The following is a 19,935-nucleotide window of genomic DNA, read 5'->3' on the forward strand; positions in this document are numbered from 1 at the left end:
AAGAAACCAGATGAATTGGACAACTTAAATGTCTGAATTAAAAAGCCAGAGGAGACATAGAACTTGGAGAAATTAATCAAAGAAGTACACACAAACATCAATATCATGGTTCAGGATATAAAGAACATGAAGAAGACCCTAGAAGAGCATAAAGAAGTATTTGCAAGAGTAAAAAATAGCAGGTCTAATGGAAAGAAAAGATACTGTTTGTGCTGGTTTGAATGTGTTATGTCCCCCCAAATGCCATTATCTTTGATGTAATCTTGTGTGGGCAGACATATTAATGTTGATTAGATTTTGGAATCCTTTGGGTGTTTCCATGGAGATGTGATTCAATCAATTGTGGACAAGACCTTTGGTTGGATAATTTCCATGGAGGTGTTGTCCCACCCATTCAGGGTAGGTCTGAATTAAATTACTGGAGCACTATATAAGCAAGGTTGCTACAGCCAAGAGGGACACTTTGAAGAATGCACAGAAGCTGAGAGAGTAGCTGCAAATGAGAGACAGTTTGAAGACAGCTGTTGAAAGAAGACTCTTGTTCCAGAGAAGCTAAGTGAGGAAAAATACCCCAAGACCAACTGAGAGTGACATTTTTCGAGGAACTGCAGCCTAGAGAGGAACATGCTGGGAGAAAGCCATTTTTAAACCGGAACTTTGGAGCAGATGCCAGCCATGTGCCTTCCCAGCTAACAGAGGTTTTCCAGACTCCATTGGCCATCCTCCAGTGAAGGTACCCGATTGCTGATGTGTTAACCTTGGATACTTTATGGCCATAAGACTGTAACTGTGTAACCAAATAACCCCCCTTTATAAAAGCCAATCCATTTCTGGTGTTTGGCATCCTGGCAGCATTAGCAAACTAAAACACTGCTGATTACATTAAAAATATTCTTGAGACACATAACAGCAGATTTGAAGATGCAGAGGAATGAATTACTGATCTTGAGGGTAAACAATGGAATGCAAAAGCACAAAAGAACAAAAGGTGAAAAAAACAGAAAAATTTGAAATGGATCTCAGGGAAATGATGGAAAACATGAAGCACACAAATATAAAAATCATTGGTGTTCCAGAAGGTGAAGAGAAGAGTAAAGGGCTAGGAAGAGTATTTGAAGACGTTGGGGAACATTTTCCAATGCTTCTAAATGATATAAATATGCAAATCAAAGATGTCCAATGAACTCCAAATAGAATAAACCCAAACAAACCCACTCTGAGACATATTCTGATCAGACCGTCAAATGCTGAAAAGATGGAGAAAGTTCTGAAAGCAGCAAGGGAGAAGTGATTCACCACATACAAGGGAAACAGCGTAAGACTAAGTACTGACTGCTCAGCGGGCACCATGGAAGTGAGAATGCAGTGGTATGGCATATTTAAATTTCTGAAAGAGAAAAACTGCCAGCCAAGAATTCTTTATTCAGCAAAGCTCTCCTTCAAAATTGAGGGAAAGCTTAAAATTTTCACAGACAAACAAATGTTGAGAGAATTTGTTAACAAGAGACCTGCCCTACAAGAAAATACTAAGGTAGCTCTAACGACTGAGAAAAAAAGATAGGAAAGAGAGGCCTGGAGAAGAGCACGGAACTGAAGAGTATTTTTAAGGGTAGCTTAAAGGAAAAAACAGAGAGAAGGAAAAAATAGATTTGGCAAATAAAAACCAAAGGATAAGACGGCTGATTCAAGAACTGCCTCCACAGTAGTAACATTGAATGTGAATGGATTAACCTCTCCAATTAAAAGATAAAGATTGGCAGAATTGATTTAAAAAAAGGAACTATCAATATGCTGTTTACAAAAGACTCATCTTAGACCCAGAGACACAAAGAGACTGAAAGTGAACGGATGGAAAAAAATATTCCACGCAAGCTACAGCCAAAAGAAATCAGGGGTTGCAATACTAATTTCAGATAAAACAGACAGATAAAATAGACAAATAAGGACGCTATATACTAATAAAGGGGACAATTCACCAGGAAGAAATAACAATCGTAAATGTTTATGCACTGAATTAAGGGGCTCCAAAGTACATGAGACAAACATTGGCAAAACTGAAGAAAGCAACAGATGTTTCCACAATAATCAAGGGAGACTTCGATACACCATTCTCTCGATACACAGATCAAGCAGACAAGAGGATAAATAAGGAAACTGAGAACCTAAACAATGTGATAAACGAATTAGACTTAACAGACATATATAGAGCATTGTATCCCAAATTACTAGGGTATACATTCTTGTCTAGTGCTTCTGAAACTTTCACCAGGACAGATGATATGCTGGAGCATAACACAAGCCTCAATAAATTAAAAAAGACTGAAATAATTCAAAGCACATTCTCTGACCACAATGGAATGCAACTAGAAGTCAATAACCATTGAACATCTAGAATAGTCACAAATACCTGGAGGTTAAACAACACACTCCCAAACAACCAGTGGATCAAAGAAGAAATTTCAAGATAAATTGCTAAATATTTAGAGATGAATGAGAACACAGTATAACAAAACATAGGGGATGCAGCGAAGGTGGTACTGAGGGGAAAATTCATAGCTCTAAATGCATACATTAAAAGGGAAGAAAGAGCTAAGATCAAAGAACTAATGGAACAACTGAAGAAGCTAGAAAATGATCAGCAAACTAATCCTAAAGCAAGTAGAAGAAAAGAAATAGCAAGGATTAAAGCAAAAATAAATGATATGGAGAACAAAAAAACAACAGATAGAATAAAACAAACCAAAAGTTGGAACTTCGAAAAGACCAACAAGATTGACAAACCCTTAGCTAGACTGACAAATTCAAAAAGAGAGGACCCAAATAAACAAAATAATAAATGAGAGGGAGGACATCACTGCAGATCCGAAAGAAATTAAAAAAATCATAAGAGGATACTATGAACAACTGTACGCCAACAAACTAGATGATTTAGAGGAAATGGTTAATTTCCTGGAAACACATGAACAACCTAGGCTGACCAGAGAAGAAACAGAAGACCTCAACAAACCAATCACAAGAGATCCAATAAGTCATCAAAAGGCTTCCTACAAATAAAAGCCCAGGGATATATGGCTTCATAGGGGAATTTTACCAAACTTTCAAAACAGAACTGAGACTATTCCTACTCAAATTCTTTCAAAAAAAAAAAAGAAAAAAAAAAAGGAACACTACCTCATTTTATGACACCAACATCACTCTAATACCAAAAACAAATAAAGATGCTACAAGAAAGGAAAACTACAGGCCAATCTCCCACTTGAATATAGACGCAAAAATTCTGAACAAAATACTTGCAAAATCCAAAGATACATAAAAAAACATACACCATGACTAAATGGGGTTCATCCCAGGCATGCAAAGGTGGTTCAATATAATATAAGAAATCAAAATACAACACATTAACCATCAAAAGGGAAAAATCAAATGATCATCTCAATTGATGCTGAAAAAGCATTCAACAAAATTCAGCATCCTTTTTTTGATAAACACACTTCAAAAGGTAGGAATTGAAGGAAACTTCCTCAATATGATAAAGGGCATATATGAAAAACCCACAACCAGCATAGTACTCAATGATGAGAGACTGAAAGCCTTCCTTCTAAGATCAGGAATGAGACAAGAGTTCTCACTGTCACCACTGTTATTCAACGTTGTGCTAGAAGTGCTAGCCAGAGCAATCCAGCAAGACAAAGAAATAAAAGGCATCCAAATTGGAAAGAAAGGAGTAAAACTGTCATTATTTCAGTGATATGATCTTATATTTGGAAACTGTAAGAAATCGATGACACAGCTACTTGAGCTAATAAACAAATCCAGCAAAATGGTGGGATACAAGATTAATGCATGTAAGTCAGTGTTCCAGTTTGCTAATGCTGCCATTTTGCAAAACACCAGAAATGGATTGGTTTTTATAAAAGGGGTTTATTTGGTTACACAGTTACAGTCTTAAGGCCATAAAGTGTCCAAGGTAATGCATCAATAATCGGTTACCTTCACTAGAGGATGGCAAATGGTGTCTGGAAAACCTCTGTTAGCTGGGAAGGCACATGGCTGGTGTCCACTCCAAGCTCTGGTTTCAAAATGGATTTCTCCCAGGACATTCCTCTCTAGGCTGCAGCTCCTCTTCAAAACGTCACTCTTAGTTGCTCTTGGGGCGTTTGTCCTCTCTTAGCTTTTCTGGAGCAAAAGTCTGCTTTCAAAGGCTGTCTCCAAAATGACTCTGTAAGCTGCAGCTCCTCTCTCAGCTCCTGTGCATTCCTTAAAGTGTCCCTCTTGGCTGTAGCAAGCTCGCTCCTTCTGCCTGAGCTTATATAGTGCTCCAGTAAATGAAATCAAGGCCCATTCTGAATGGGCAGGGCCACAGCTCCATGGAAATTATCCATTGAAAGATCTCACCCACAGTTGAGTGATCACATCTCCATGGAAACATCCAATCAAAAGTCTCCAACCCAATCAACACCAACACATTTCCTGCCCACACAAGACTTCATCAAAGATAATGGCGTTTTGGGGCACATAATACATCCAAACCAGCACAATCAGTAATGCTCCTATACACTAGAAATGACCTAACTGAAGAGACATTCAAGAAAAAGATTTCATTCACAATAGCAACTAAAAAAATCAAGTACCTAGGAATAAACTTAACCAAAGACGTAAAAGACTTCTACACAGAAAATTACATTACTTTACTAAAAGAAATAAAAGGGGACCTAAAGAGATGGAAAGATATTCCATGTTCATGGATAGGAAGGCTAAATGTCATTAAGATGTCAATCCTACCCAAACTGATCTGCAGATTCAATGCAATTCCAATCAAAATTCCAACCACCTACTTTGCAGACTTGGAAAAACTAGTTATCAAATTTATTTGGAAGGGAAAGGGGCCTCGGATTGCTAAAAACAATCTAAAAATGACAAATGACATGGGAGGATTTATACTTCCTGACATTGAAGTTTACTATAAAGCCACAATAGTCAAAACAGCCTGGTACTGGCACAAAGCTAGACATATTGATCACTGGAATTGAACTGAGAATTTGGAAATAGACCCCCAGATCTATGGTCAACTGCTTTTTGATAAGGTCCCCAAAACCAATGAACTGGGATAGAACAGTCTCTTCAACAAATGGGGCAGGGAGAACTGGATATCCATATCCAAAAGAATGAAAGAGAACCCCTACCTCACTCCCTATACAAAAATTAACTCAATGTGGATTAAAGACCTCAATATAAGAAACAGTACCATAAAACTCCTAGAAGACAATGTACGGAAACATCAAGGCCTAGTATTAGGAGGTCGCTTCTTAGACCTTACACCCGAAGCACAAGCAACAACAAAAAAATAAATGGGACCTCCCCCAAATCAAAAGCTTCTGTACCTCAAAGGAATTTGTCAAAAAGATGAAGAGGCAGTCAACGCAATGGAAGAAAATATTTGGAAACCATGCATCTGATAAGAGACTGGTATCTTGCATATATAAAGAAACTCTTCAACTAAATGATAATAGTACAAATAGCCCAATTATAAAATGGGCAAAAGATACGAAAAGACATTTCTCCAAAGAGGAAATATAAATGGCTAAAAAAAACATGAAAAAATGATCATGTTCACTAGCCATAAGGGGGGATGCAAATCAAGACAATGAGATATCTTCTCACAACAATAAGAATGGCTGCCATTAAACAAACAAGAAACTACAAATGCTGAAGAGAATGTGAAGAAATTGGGACTCTTATTCATTGCTGTAGGGGACTGTATAATGGTTCAGCTACTCTGGAAGACAGTTTGGTGGTTCCAGACTAGATATTGAGTTACCCTACGATCCAGCAATTTCACTTCTCAGTGTATACCCAGAAGATATGAAAGCAGTGACACAAACAGATATTTGAACACCGATGTTCATAGCGGCATTGTTCACAATTGCCATTTGGAAACAACCCAAATGTCCTTCAACAGATGAGTGGATAAACAAAATGTGGTATATACATATGATGGAATACCATGCAGCAGTAAGAAGGAACGAGGTCCTGAAGCATGTGACAACATGGATGAACCTTGAGGACATAATGTTGAGTGAAATAAGCTAGACACAAAAGAAGAGATATTGTATGTTTCCACTAATGTGAACTCCGTGAAAAACATAATTTAAGTGTCTTATAATGTATAATATAGGGTATCTAGAGCTAGACAGAAGCTAGTAAGGGGGAATGATAATCTAATATGTACAGATATGATAATGAGGGTGAACTTAATGGCAATGGTCAGGTGTGACTATGGTTTGTTAATGGGATTATAAGCATCCAGTGATGCACTGGAGGTGAACATGTTTGTAAATGGTTGTTTAAAGGCATGTAACCCACAGAGTAGCACCACAAACCTAAATAAGTGTTAGCAATGATATACCTAAAAAGTATGACACTGGTGCAGAGGGTTAACATCGGAGTATACCTCTCTGATGGGAAAACTATCCATTACATATTAAAGACTATATTTAATAGGAATATCTTGCCAACGTTACACTAATACTAGGAATGAATAATTAGCAGTTGATAAGAGCTTCTGGGATGTATTATGTTCTGATAATTGTTTAAGTTAAGAGTGATGATGACCGTACAACTAAGTAAAGATAACGTAAGAAATGGACCATTTGTCTTGGGGTAGAATATATATTAATTGAAATGAGGAATCCACTACTTAATGAATCAAGCATGTTCTTTTGAAGTTTAGGGTTGTAAATGGGATGTGGAGCCCTCCTATAATTATGGCTGAGAGGTACTTCCTTGGAAACTCTTTCGTTGCTCTGATGTGGCCTTTCTCTCTCTAAGCCCAACTAGGCAAATAAATTCCTTAACCTCCCCCCCTACATGGGACATGACTCCCAGGGGAATGAATCTCCCTGGCGATATGGGACACAACTCCCAGGAATGAGCCTGGCCCTGGCAATGAGGGACTGAAAATACATACTTGACCAAAAGGGGGAAAAAAGACAGGTAACAGGCTGAGGTCACAGTGGGTGAGACACAGCTACTTGAGTTAATAAGCAAATTTAGAAAAGTAGCAGGATATAAGATTAATGCACATAAGTCAGTAATGTTCCTATACACTAGAAATGACCTAACTGAAGAGACACTCAAGAAAAAGATTCCATTCTCAATAACAACTAAAAAAATCAAGAACCTAGGAATAAACTTAACCAAAGATGTAAAAGACATACACATAGAAAACTACATAACTTTACTAAAAGAAACAGAAGGGGACTTAAAAGATGGAAAAATATTCTGTGTTCATGGATAGGAAGGCTGTATGTCGTTAAGATGTCAATTCTACCCAAACTGATCTACAGATTCAATGCAATTCCAATGAAAATTCCAACAACCTACTTTGCAGACTTGGAAAAGCTAGTTATCAAATTTATTTGGAAGGTAAAGGAATTGCTAAAAATATTCTAAAAAATATTTATCAAAGTAGGAGGACTTACACTTCCTGATTTTGAAGATTATAAATCCATAGTAATCAAAACCTCATGGTACTGGCACAAAGATAAACACATTGATCAATGGAATTGAATGGAGATAGACCCCCAGATCGATGGTCGACTGATCTTTGATAAGGCCCCAAACCCACTGAACTGGGACATAACAGTCTCTTCAACAAATGGGGCTGGGAGAGCTGGATATCCATATCCAAAAGAATGAAAGAGGACCCCTACCTCACACCCTACCCAAAATTAACTCGAAGTGGATCAAAGACCTCAATATAAGAAACAGTACCATAAAACTCCTAGAAGATAATGTAGGGAAACATCTTCAAGGCCTTGTATTAGGAGGTCACTTCTTAGACCTTACACCCAAAGCACAAGCAACAAAAGAAAAAATACATAAATGGGAACTCCTCAAACTTAAAAGCTTCTGTACCTCAAAGGAATTTCTCAAAAAGGTGAAGAGGCAGCCAACTCAATGGGAAAAAATATTTGGAAACCATGTATCTGACGAAAGACTGAGCTCTTGCATATAAAAGGAATCCTGTAACTCAAGAACAATAGTACAAACAGCCCAATTATAAAATGGGCAAAAGATATGAAAAGACATTTCTCTGAAAAGGAAATACAAATGGCAAAAAAACCCAAAACAAGCCACATGAAAAAACGTTCATCTTCACTAGCTATTAGGGAGATGCAAATTAAGAGCACGATGAGACATCATCTCACACCAATTAGAATGGCTGCCATTAAACAAACAGGAAACTACAAATGCTGGAGGGGATGTGGAGAAGTTGGAAATCTTATTCATTGTTGGTCGGATTGTATAATGGTTCAGCCACTCTGGAAGATGGTCTGGCAGTTCCTTAGAAAACTAGATACAGAGTTACCCTTCAATCTAGCAATTTCACCTCTCGGTATATACCCGGAAGATCTGAAAGCGGTGACATGAACAGATATTTGCACACTAGTGTTCATAGTGGCATTATTCACAATTGCCAAGAGATGGAAACAACCCAAATGTCCTTCAGCAGATGAGTGGATAAACAGATGTGGTATATACACACGATGGAATACTATGCGGCAGTAAGAAGGAACAGGTTGTGAAACGAGGTTCAACACGGTTGAACCTTGAAGACATAATACTGAGCAATATAAGCCAGGCACAAAAAGAGAGATACTGTATGTTACTGCCCATGTCAACTCTGTGAAAAATGTAAAATAAATGTTTTATGCTGTAGAATGTAGGGGGCCCAGCTATAGACAGCAAATAGTGAAGGGGGAATGATAATCTAATAAGAACAGATTAAGTTAAGGAGGTTAATCTTAATGCTAAGGGAATGTTTAGGAACAACTATGGTTTGTTAATTTTTGGGGGATATGGCAGGAATAAGGTCGCAGAAATGTGCTTATTTGAGGTTATTTATTTTTCTTATTCCTTCGTTTGCTTATAGTTTGTTTATTTTCTTGGGGTAGGTAGGAACATGTTGGAAGCAATGTAGTTATTTTTGGTTATTAGTTTTTCTTATTTCTTTGTTCGGTTACTGTTTGTTAATTTTCTTGGGGTAGGGTAGGAACATGCTGGACGCAGTGTAGTTATTTTAGGTTGTTTTAGGTTACCAAGTCCACTCAACTGGGAAAGAATAGTCTCTTCAACAAATGGTACTGGGAGAACTGGATATCTATATGCAAAAGAATGAAAGTGGACCCCTATTTCACACTGTATACAAAAATTGCCTCAAAATGGATCAAAGATCTAAATATAAAAGCCAGAAACATAAAACTCCCAGAAGACATGCAGGAAAGCATATTAAGGGTCTTGTGTCAGGCAACGGTTTCTTAGACATTAAACCCAAAGCACAAGTAATGAAAGAAAAAACAGATAAATGGGACTTCCTCAAAATTAAAAACTTTTGTGCATCAAAAGACTTAGTCACAAATGTGAAAAGGCAATCTATTTAATGACAGAAAATATTTGGAAACCACATCGACAAGGGTTTAATACCCAGAATATATACAGAAATCCTACAACTCAACAATAAAAACACAACCCAATTAAAAGGGCAAAGGACTTTAACAGACGTTTCTCCAAAGAGGCTATACAAATAGCTAAGAAGCACATGAAAAGATGCACAAAGTCACAAGTATTAGGGAAATGCAAATCAAAACCACAATGAGATATCGTTGCACACCCACTAGAATAGCTACTATTAAAAACACAAGTGCAAGTGCTGGAGAGGATTTGGAGAAAAAAGAACGCTCATTCCTTGCTGGTGGAATGTAAAGGGGTCCAGCCATTGTGGAAAGCACTTTGACGTTTCCTCAGAAAGTTGAGCATAAAATCACCATATAACACTGTAATCCCACTTCTAAGTATATACACAAAAGATACGAAAGCAGGGATTCAACAGACATTTGCTCACAGCTTTATTCACATCAGCTGATGTTCACATCAGCTTTATTCAGTTGCCAAAAGATGGAAGCAACCCAAGTATCCATCAACTGATGAATGGATAAAGAAATTGTGGTATATACACACAATGGAATATTATTCAGCCGTAAAAAGGAATGAAGTCCTGATGCATGTGACAACATGGATGAACCCTGAGGACATTATGCTGTTGTGAAATAAGTCAGACACAAAAGGACAAATACCATATGATCTCATGGATCTGAACTAATTATAATAAGCAAATGCATCGAGTTAGAACCTAGAACACAGGTTACCAGGAGAAATTCTGCTGGTAGAGAATGGGGTGCTGGTGCTTAATTTGTACAGAATTTCTATTCAGGGAGATTGTAAAGGTTTGGAAATGGATGGTGGTGGTAGCACATTATTGTGAGTTTAATTAACAGTGCTGAACTATAGAGGTGAATGTGGTTAAAAGTGGAAACCTTAGGGCATATATCTTACCAGAATGAAAATTAAAAGCTGCGGTCGCGGTTACTGCTTCTGGGGGGAGTGGCGGCCGGTAGCGGAGCCCTTAGCTCTCGGGGCTGCTTAAAGGGTACCGGCGGCGGGGGCTCTTTCCCGGAGGCGAGGGCGAGGCGGAGGACTTGGCCAGGTCCTCGGCGGGAGGCGTACAAGGTGTGGAGGGCGGCGATAAGGACAAAACACTCTTCATCCAGTAGGAGTATGCGCCAAAGAGAGCCTTTATTTAGGGGTGATTACAGGTTATATAGGCTGGTAAGAAGGGCAGGGCTGGAAAGGAGGTGAAGTAGCCTTAAATGGCAATACTGAAGGGAGAGGGGCTAGGATTGGTTCTGAGAGGACGCAGGAGCCGTTGCAGCGGGCGAGAGTTGTTCCGGCCACGGTGCATGCGCGCTGGCGGTGGCAGGAGTTGCCTTGGCACAGGGGAGTGTGCGGGCGAGATAAGGAAGTGGGGAAAGGGCGGTTAGGAGAAAAGCGGTTCCCTCCGGCAAGCCTCCCCTGCCCGTGACATTTTGGGTGAGGAAAAGGGAGCTGCCTTGACCTCGCTCCCCAGGCTCGGGGGGGCTGCAGAGGGCACTAACGCCCGTACCCACTACCCTCCCCAGGGGGTGATATCAGGTCCCCTGGCTCAGGCCTGGTAAGTCGAGGTACAAGCTCAGTCACCCGCAAAAAGCTAAAACATAGGACTTTATAACACAGTGTTGCATGAATTATAACAAATATATGACTCTAAGACAAGGTGTAAATAATAGGGTGGTATATGGGGAAAATACACCTAATGCCAACAATGGACGAGAATTAGTAGTACTATTTTGACAATCTTTCATCAACTATAACAAAGGTAACAACTGTTAAAAAAAATAGTACAATTAAAAATACTGCGATCATGAATTGTAACAAATGTTCCTCACCAATACACGGTGCAGGCAGTGGTGCGGTGTGTGGGAATCCTGTATTTCAGGCACGCTTAGTCTATAAACCTACTACCTCCCTAATGAGAAAACGAGGAGTGTTAACATTTCACACGGCTGTGCCAGGAGCGTGTCTGACCCCGTGGTGGGCTTCAGCGCTCAGCGGCACAGAGCCGCGATGCACCCGGGGCCGTGCCTCTGCCCTGATGTCGGAGATGGCGGCCACAGGGGTGACGTGCACGCCGGGCACGGAAGTGACCACCTGGCCAGGAACATGCTGTTCCCTGGTGACAGCAGACGCCCTGGGTTGGGAAATAAGGACACTGACCATCCCTCCGGTACGAGGGTGCGGGTGGGGGGGCTGGGACTGAGGTGGCCACGCCGAGAGGGCTGAGGACCGAGCCGCGCTCGCACCGACCCAAGGGCTCCATCTTCCACCAGCAGCGGCAGGACTGACTGTGGGAATACAGGGGCTACTGGGTAGAGGGGAAGGATGGGGCACCGGGAGAGCGGGGTCAGCTCCATTCCCTGAGGTCATCTAATCTATTGCAACTGAAAGCACAGGTGGTGCAGGCGGCGGCTGGAGGAAATAGTCTTCCGAGGCGACCTAATGACACAGAGCACAGAGCCACGGAGGACATCTGGGCTGGGGAGTACACAGCCTCACACCTAGGGGAGCACACGCCTCACACCTAGAGGACCACTCGCCTCACACCTAGGGGAGTACATGCCTCACACCTAAGGGAGTGCATGCATCACACTTAGGGGAGTACACAGCCTCACACCTAGGAAAGTACACACCTCACACCTAGGAGAGTACACGCCCTCACACCTAGGTGAGTACACGCCTCACACCTAGGAGAGTACACGCCCTCACACCTAGGAGAGCACACGCCTCACACCTAAGGGAGTACACGTATCACACTTAGGGGAGTACATGCCCTCACACCTAGGAAAGTACACATCTCACACCTAGGAGAGTACATGCCCTCACACCTAGGAGTACACACCTCACACCTCAGGGTGCATATGCCACACACCTAGGAGAGTACACGCCTCACACCTTGGGAACACACACCTCACACCTAGGAGAGTACATGCCTCATGCCTAGGGGAGCACACGCCCTCTCACCTAGGGGAGTACACGCCTCACACCTCGGGGAGCACACGCCTCACACCTCGGGGAGGACATGCCCTCACACCTAGGGGAGTACACGCCTCACACCTAGGGGAGCACACGCCTCACATCTAGGGAGTACATGCCTCACACCTCGGGGAGAATATGCCTCACACCTAGGGGAGCACATGCCTCACACCTAGGTTTCTTAGAGGTGAGTTACCAGATTAGGAGGACATACATATCACAGCATGAACCAGGTGCCTCTCTTCAGAGCCTCAGTACCTGCCGTCATGTGTGCAAACTGTGGATGCTGCAAGGAGAGCGTGCCCCACATCCAGGCCTCCGGCACCCCACATACCATCTCACCCCCGGCTCGGGACCTGTCAACTGACAGTGTGCAGACCGACCTTACGGACAACTAGCGTTACGGGGAACCTCTCCACCCACAAAATACAGCTAAAATTTACTCATTTTCATGTGAAGTTTCAGTAGGAATCCCTACAACTCGACAATTAAGGCCTACATGGTCCAAAGCAACGGTATGTGTTTCATGGGATTAGATTTCATGGGATTAAAATAACAATCACTATATACATGTAAAGAAATCTCAATTGTATTCAAGTTCAATCTTTTTCTCTCACATCGTTTTTACTATTGCTTAAATATGAAAAACCGGATACTTTTCTGTCAGCTTCAATGCTGCCATGTACTTTTTCACATAGAAGATGCTTAAAATAATTTTACTTTGCACAAATTAATTTGGAACTTACTTTATAAGGAAAGAACTTTATAATGAACAACGAATACTAAAGTATAACAAAATATTGAATAATGAATAAAAACAAATAATAAAGTATTCAGCAACAAAAATTACAGGTTTAAAAGTCAAAAACCATTTTGAGTTGGTCTTGGATTATAAGGACAAGCTATTCCAATGGTTTTCTTCTTATCTGATCCCAGAAGGTCTTGGTTTTAAAAGGAGAATGTGGCTTGTAAGCAGCTGCTGGAAGGGAGGGGGGGTCAATAGCACAGTGTGCAGACAAGAGCGTAAGGAAGCTCAGAATTACCCCCCGACTGCGGTTTGGGCGGAACTGGCCAGCGTGCCGTGGGCAGCACGGGCTCTCAGCAGCTGGCGCCGTCTCCCTCACTCATGCCCTGTGTCCCTCTCGGCCTCAGGCCGTGGTGCCCCTTCCTCGTGCCCACGCGGCAGTGTGGTCTTGACACAAGCCCGCAGTAGTGCCCGTGGATCCTCCTTGCCCTCCCCCCATCTCGGCCTGCAGCCCCACAAATGCAACTGTTGTGTTTTCACAGAGGTGTATCAGAAATAATTCCACGGATGTAAATTTCTTTAGTAGTGCTTCATTTCCCAAAGCGACATGTTTTCCACCTCTAAAATTAAGAGTAATAATAATAAAAAGGCATTCCACTGCCTGCAAGTGCAGGCATGATGACTTGTTTTGCATACAGCAGATGGCAGCTCTCTGGCAGAAAGAGTGGGAGATCCCGTCCCTGCAGCAACACTTACCTCACAGCTGTTGCCTCTTCGCTCTTTTCACCTATCTGAAATCACTTTATGCAATGTGGAAGTGAGTCAAGTAATATTTTATATGAATATTTTCACTAAAAATACCTATCCACGTAATATAGCACATAATTCCCAACTGTTAGCTGTAAACATTTCAGGGTGAGAACATATGGGAATAAAATACTATTACCTCATCTATTTTATTGACGCATTATTTTTTTAGTATTCTGTCTAAAAGGTTGCAATTTTTCTTTCACATTTAAAAAAACACTGGCATATTATTTTAACATGAAATGTTCATAATTAAATATTCAACTAGGTTTCATTAATTAACCTATATATTAAGCAGCTTAGTAAAGATTCTGAAGCAAAACAAATAAAATCAGGATCAAGTACATTATATACGTCTGCAATTAAAAGAGGAACAACTTGCTCCTGACTTACATTCAGTTTTCTGCATTTGTCAAGAACCTGAGATCTATGTTTTGTAAAAAGTTATGCTGAAAGGAGATCTACACAGAGAGGCATTTGACAGTCGACGGAAGCTTCTGGAATGATGCGGCGCGCGCACCTACCTCCCTGAGCACAGGGTCAGTGAGGGCGTCGAGGCTCACCGAGCCCTCGTAGGTCAGGTAGTGGAAGACGTTCAGGGCACGGACGGCCTCCGGCCCTCGCTGTTTGTAGCCAAAGATGAGGTCGATCCACTGATGGAGCTGGCAGGAGACAAACTCGCTCTCCAGGGCCTGAAACGGATCAAGACGGCAATGAGAGACGGTGCAAACTTAGCGAGCACCGCATGCTCTTCTTACTCTGAAATATTCTATCTAAATATGGAGGATGTGCACTTGACGTTCCCACGTTTATCTCCACACAGATCAGCTGTTCCTGGAGAGGGCAAGCATCGCCGCCAATAAAGCACAGGTGTGAGTTAAAAGTCTCCCTTTCTCTTGCTCTACTTTCTATTTGCTCTGTTCTGTATACAATATGGATTTTAATATTTCATGGATGTCTTATAAAAGCACATTCATGTTTAAAAGAAAAATAATTTGGAATGCCTGTGGTCAATGCCATCTTACAACAATTTTCATTCCTAATTTTTAAAAATCAGTTTGAGGTTAAACAATTTTGCTAGAGTGTAGATATACATTTATTTTCCTGCCTGAAGTCCTCTAACACCACTAGAAGGCAACGCCTTCCTTCTGCTAGGGAGTGACCCCCCTATTACAGAGTTCTGGAATCCCTGGGCACTCGAGATGTTTGCTCATTAGTAGGAGCCCATGCAGATTATGGATCGCCAGTGACCCTCAGGAGCCAGGGGAAGGCCACTCCCCATCGCGAGGCCGCCCCACTCCCACTCCCCCCATGGCCGCCTGCCGGGGAGTGGGGCTCTGGGGTCCGGGGTGGCGGCCGTGCCACGGCAGGGCCCCCTGGGCCTTCACTTCTCAGCGGTTTCTCACTGGCTGAAAGACGACACTGGCTTAAACAACATGAGCAAAAAGCTGCAGATCTAGCTTCTTCAATTTCAACTATTCGTATCCATTTACAGCATTTTTCTCAATTATAGCTGTAACTGAATATGTGAATGAAGTCATTCTCTGACTGCATGTCTGTTTCCTAAGGCATCGATGCCAACTTGGAATCTGCTTAATTAATAAATAAGTTCTTAAATTAGTACTCTGAAAACTGCATTTTACTTTTTAAATACAGAAAATACTCTGAATAATACCTTTCCCTTTTTCCTGTGATCACTTTTAACTAATAATTTATTTCCCCCCAGCTCCCTTCTTAGTTCACTCCTTTCAAAATTTTTGGTTAGTATTTTATTTACCCTAATTATTGTGGATGTTTCTCACTTGGAAAGGTAAACAATTAGATTTTATGAAAGGATAGTATCCTTACTAAAACTAAACAGATTTTCTATATATATAGTATCTCATTGATCTTGAAATAACAGTTTGAATAGGACATAGGAAATGAGATAAAAATGCAGAGGAGGTGTTGGTTAAAATGCTATATTGGTTATGTCAACAATACAGCTTTGGTCAGTTAGAGTAAGTGATTTTGTCAATTTGGTGCAGCTAGTCAACAGAGAAAAAATGTTGGCCTAATTCACTAATATTTTCAGTGCTTGTCCCAATAAATAAAAGGATTAAAAAACCAAATAAATGATGGTTTATTATGAATAGCTATTGTCCAAGTCTATTCATGGGAATTCACAGTATTAGTGAAATCAAATACATTATTTACAACAAGATTTTACCAACATCAGTTAAGCAACAAACCATTTCAAATAACCTTTTAGACATCACCAGACATCCTAGAAAGACAAGACTGACTCAACCGACTATTATTCTGTTACATTAAAACCATCATGAAATAAAACGCCTACTGTGGTCACGAGGGTGGCGGGAACGACAACCTTTCCCCGTCTATTCCTTCCCTTTCACCCCCAGCCCTAACTTCCATTCCCTCCTCCACGCAGGCTCACCTCGAATGTCTCCAACGCCTGGCTTTTGCTCACAGGTGTTCTTATAAAACATTACTCTTCCTCTGTGCAAGTATTTTTGGTTTATAAAAATGGTACAGGGTTATGGATTTTGTCGTTTCTTACTTTGTTCCCTTGGCGCTCCTCGGAGCAGAGCTGCTGCCTCGCTGCATACAGGGGTCTCAGGCCCGAGAATGCGGCTGCTCACCAGCCCTCCCCAGCTGGGCACGCCGGGCCCTGGGTCCCCGGGGTGGGCCAGTGGAAGAGACAGAAGGTAACAGCGCTGCTTTCAATTGCTTCCTCTGATGACCAGTGAGTGTGACACCTTTTTAAGGACTTGGCCTTTTGGGTTTCATCTTCTGTGAATTTCTTGTTCATGCCCTTTGCCTATTTTTCTGTTGGGGTTCTTGTCTTTACCTTGTAGATTTACGAGAGTTCTTTATAGATTTTAGAGATTAGTTCCTTGTTGGTTTTAGGCATTGCAAATTCATTCTCTCAAAGTGACTTACGTCTATTAACTTTGTCCATGTGGTTCTTTGTTGGCTAGAAATTCTTAAATTTCAGGTAATCAAATCAGTTTTTTGTTTATGTTTATGCTCTTGAGATTTGTTTATAAGAAGTCCTTAGGATTACAAAGATGACTTCTTATATTTTGATCAATTAGCTTTATATTAGTGGTTTTACCTTAAACATTTTTGTCTTTAATCCGTCTAGAGTTGACTTTCATTCACATGTGGTATAAGGGAAGGATCCTGTATAAGTTTTGTTTTTATAATTAGACAGGTTTTCCAATGACATCCATTAAACAAACGGTCCTTTCTTCATTGATGTGTGGTGTCATCTTCAGTGTATCAATATGTATGCATACAAAAAAAAGACACAGAACTGCCATTATGTGCAGATAATATAATAATCAACCCAGAAAACCAATACAACCAACAGCCAGACTATCAGAACTAATCAGTTGGCAGATTGTTTTTCGCTTTCTTTCTTCCCTCCCTCCCTCCATCCTTCCTTCTTCCCTTCCTCCTTCCTTCTTTCCTTCCTCCCTCCTTCCTTCCTTCCTCCTTTCCTCCCTCTTTCATTCCTTGTAGTCTCTCATCTACTTTTGGAATAAAGATTACATTAGCCTCATAAAATAAGCTGGATGGCTTTCTACGTTTTCTGCAACAACTTGCATGAAAAATGAATTAATTAGCTCTTAAAAATCTGGCTGAATTCACTGATAAAGTAATATGGGCCTTGCACTTTGGGGAGATGGGAAGATCATATAAATTTCTTTAAATTTCACGTCTCTATTTCTTCTGGTGCCAAATTTGACATTTTACATTTTTCTCAGCATTTATCCATTTCATCCATTTTAAAACTTATTAGTTAATAATTATTCAAAATAATCTTTAATTAAATCTAGAAACTCCCTGTTACGTCTATAATTCTCCTATTCTATTAGAGAGGCAGCAGGATGAATTGATAAATAAGTAATTGTAGTTAAATAATTTTGTCCCAAGTTTGGTAATAAAAGAAAATGACAAGGAAACAATAAGGTAGGAAGTGAAACAGATGAGGTTTTACAGATTTTCTGTTTCCCTAGTTACCATGCAGAAAGAAAAGAAAAAAAACAATTTAGAATATGTAAAAGCTAAATGTGTTCTAAATCAAATGCACATCTAAAAATTGAATATTAGACATAAAATAATTAAAGCATACCAACCTCTAAAGCTTAAGTGTGACACTGAGTCTTAACTAACATAAACAGTTTTAAATTTGTTGCTAAACCATGATATCGCTTTATTTGTTCTCTTCAGACCAATTTCTTCAATGCAAACCCATTTTGGACTTTGAAATGAGATTTCAGTATAAGTACAATTGACAAACATAAAGAAACACTTGATTCCACGGCATTGGTGGCATGGCGCACGGTCTTAACAACTCGCTTTACCCTGCACTTGTGTGTCTAGAGCAGACGCGATGGCTTTAAGTCTAGATAAATCAATTTCCAGCTATAACCCTGCCCTGGGAATCTGGGAGGAAGGGAACAAAGGGTGACATTTAAATCAGAGAGGATATCTTTTAGATGGATAATATTTACCCAGTTCTAATTTCCATTTTGTCCCAGGGGTATGAGATGGTAGAGAATTCTTTCTCTAGCAGGTTTGGAATAAAGCTTCTTTAAAACTTATGAAAAAGGAAACTAGGCTACTGGAATTAATTGTGAGGAGAGAATGTTTATTCCTCCTGAATTCTTTCAAGATTATTGAATCCACATCTATTTTTCCAGACTACAGCGAGGATATTTAGATCCCTTTTGGTATTGCCTCAAAACCTGCTTTTGATACTAAAAGATACTCTACATCGAGTTGCATCTATTTAAGTAGACAAGCAGAATCATCACATTGCTACTTCTTCTGCAGTGTCTGCGCCAGCTTCTCTTCAGGATTCAATGAGGCTGCAGCTATTACCCAGTGAGAGATTCAATTATTTAAAATAACGGCACCATTGTTCTAAGGGTCCTTTTAGAAACTGCAACCCCCTCCCCCCGATATTCTCTTAACTCTGCTCTGTGGGCAGCCATAGCCTTGATCACCTTCTAGCTCATCTGTTCATTTTCTGTCTCCCCTTGATGGGAAGTAAGCTGGGTGAGTGCTGGGGTCCTTGCCAGCCTGCTCACCGGTGCACCCCGACATGTAAACAGCGCCCCGCGTGTGTGTGCGTGCGTGTGTGTGTGTGCGCGTGTGTGTGTGCGTGTGTGTGTGTGTGTGTGCGCGCGTGCGCGCACCCCGGGGCCTGGGGCGGGTGAGCAGCCTGAGGCGCCCAGGCCCGCGGGGAAAAGGACGGCTTCCGTGTCCCCCAGCCCCGCGTCCAGGTCTCCCCTGCCTTCCCCGTGACGCGCTGTTCACAGACGGCTCCCGGTAAACCCACCAGCTAAGCGAGGCCCGAGCCGAGCGCTCGGCGGTCCCCGCGGGGCCTGCAGACCCGGCGCCCCCTTGTGCGAGGCGCTGGGCGCGGCGGCGGCGGCGCAGGGGCCCGAACCACCGGAGCGCCGCGGTGACCCCGAGCGGCCGCGAAGGACTTCCGAGGAGTCTCAGGTTACGCTGTTGCTGTAGGAGTCTGTAAACGAGGTTTTCCCGTGTAATGAACTCCGACAGTGAACTGTTCACATGATAACACACGCTGTCTTCTACGCGTCTCACAGACGCTGCAGAGAAGGAAAGCGAAGCCGCGCTCCTGCCTCGGTGCCCGGCCCGCGGGAGGGTTCCGCGTGTGGCCGCAGCGCGGGGCCTGCAGAGCCGGGGAGGCTGTCAGCGCACGTGCGCGAAGGCCCTTCTCTCAAACCAGCTTGAAAAGGTGGATGATGACTGATGAAGCCAGCATTAGGGTGATGAAGCAGGGACACTTTCTGGTCCTGTCCGCCGGGGGGAGGTCGGATGATAACCACGTTAGAACCGGGCCCAGGGCTTCATGAATGTTTCATGAGTCAGCC

General features: G+C 41.7%; 1 protein-coding gene across 7 annotated transcripts in view; it reads right to left on the bottom strand.

Annotated features, from left to right (window-relative positions):
- Positions 1–19,935, bottom strand: part of NBEA (neurobeachin) — a 637,956-nt gene that overhangs the window by 35,280 nt on the left and 582,741 nt on the right. For all 7 annotated transcript variants that reach the window (XM_037800588.1, XM_037800589.1, XM_037800586.1 and 4 more), the window contains one exon: positions 14,545–14,712. In XM_037800588.1, coding sequence (XP_037656516.1) covers positions 14,545–14,712 — 168 coding nt within the window. The remainder of the gene's footprint in view (positions 1–14,544; positions 14,713–19,935) is intronic.

This window comes from Choloepus didactylus, chromosome 12 (genome assembly GCF_015220235.1).
Source record: "Choloepus didactylus isolate mChoDid1 chromosome 12, mChoDid1.pri, whole genome shotgun sequence".
Lineage (NCBI taxonomy): Eukaryota > Metazoa > Chordata > Mammalia > Pilosa > Megalonychidae > Choloepus > Choloepus didactylus.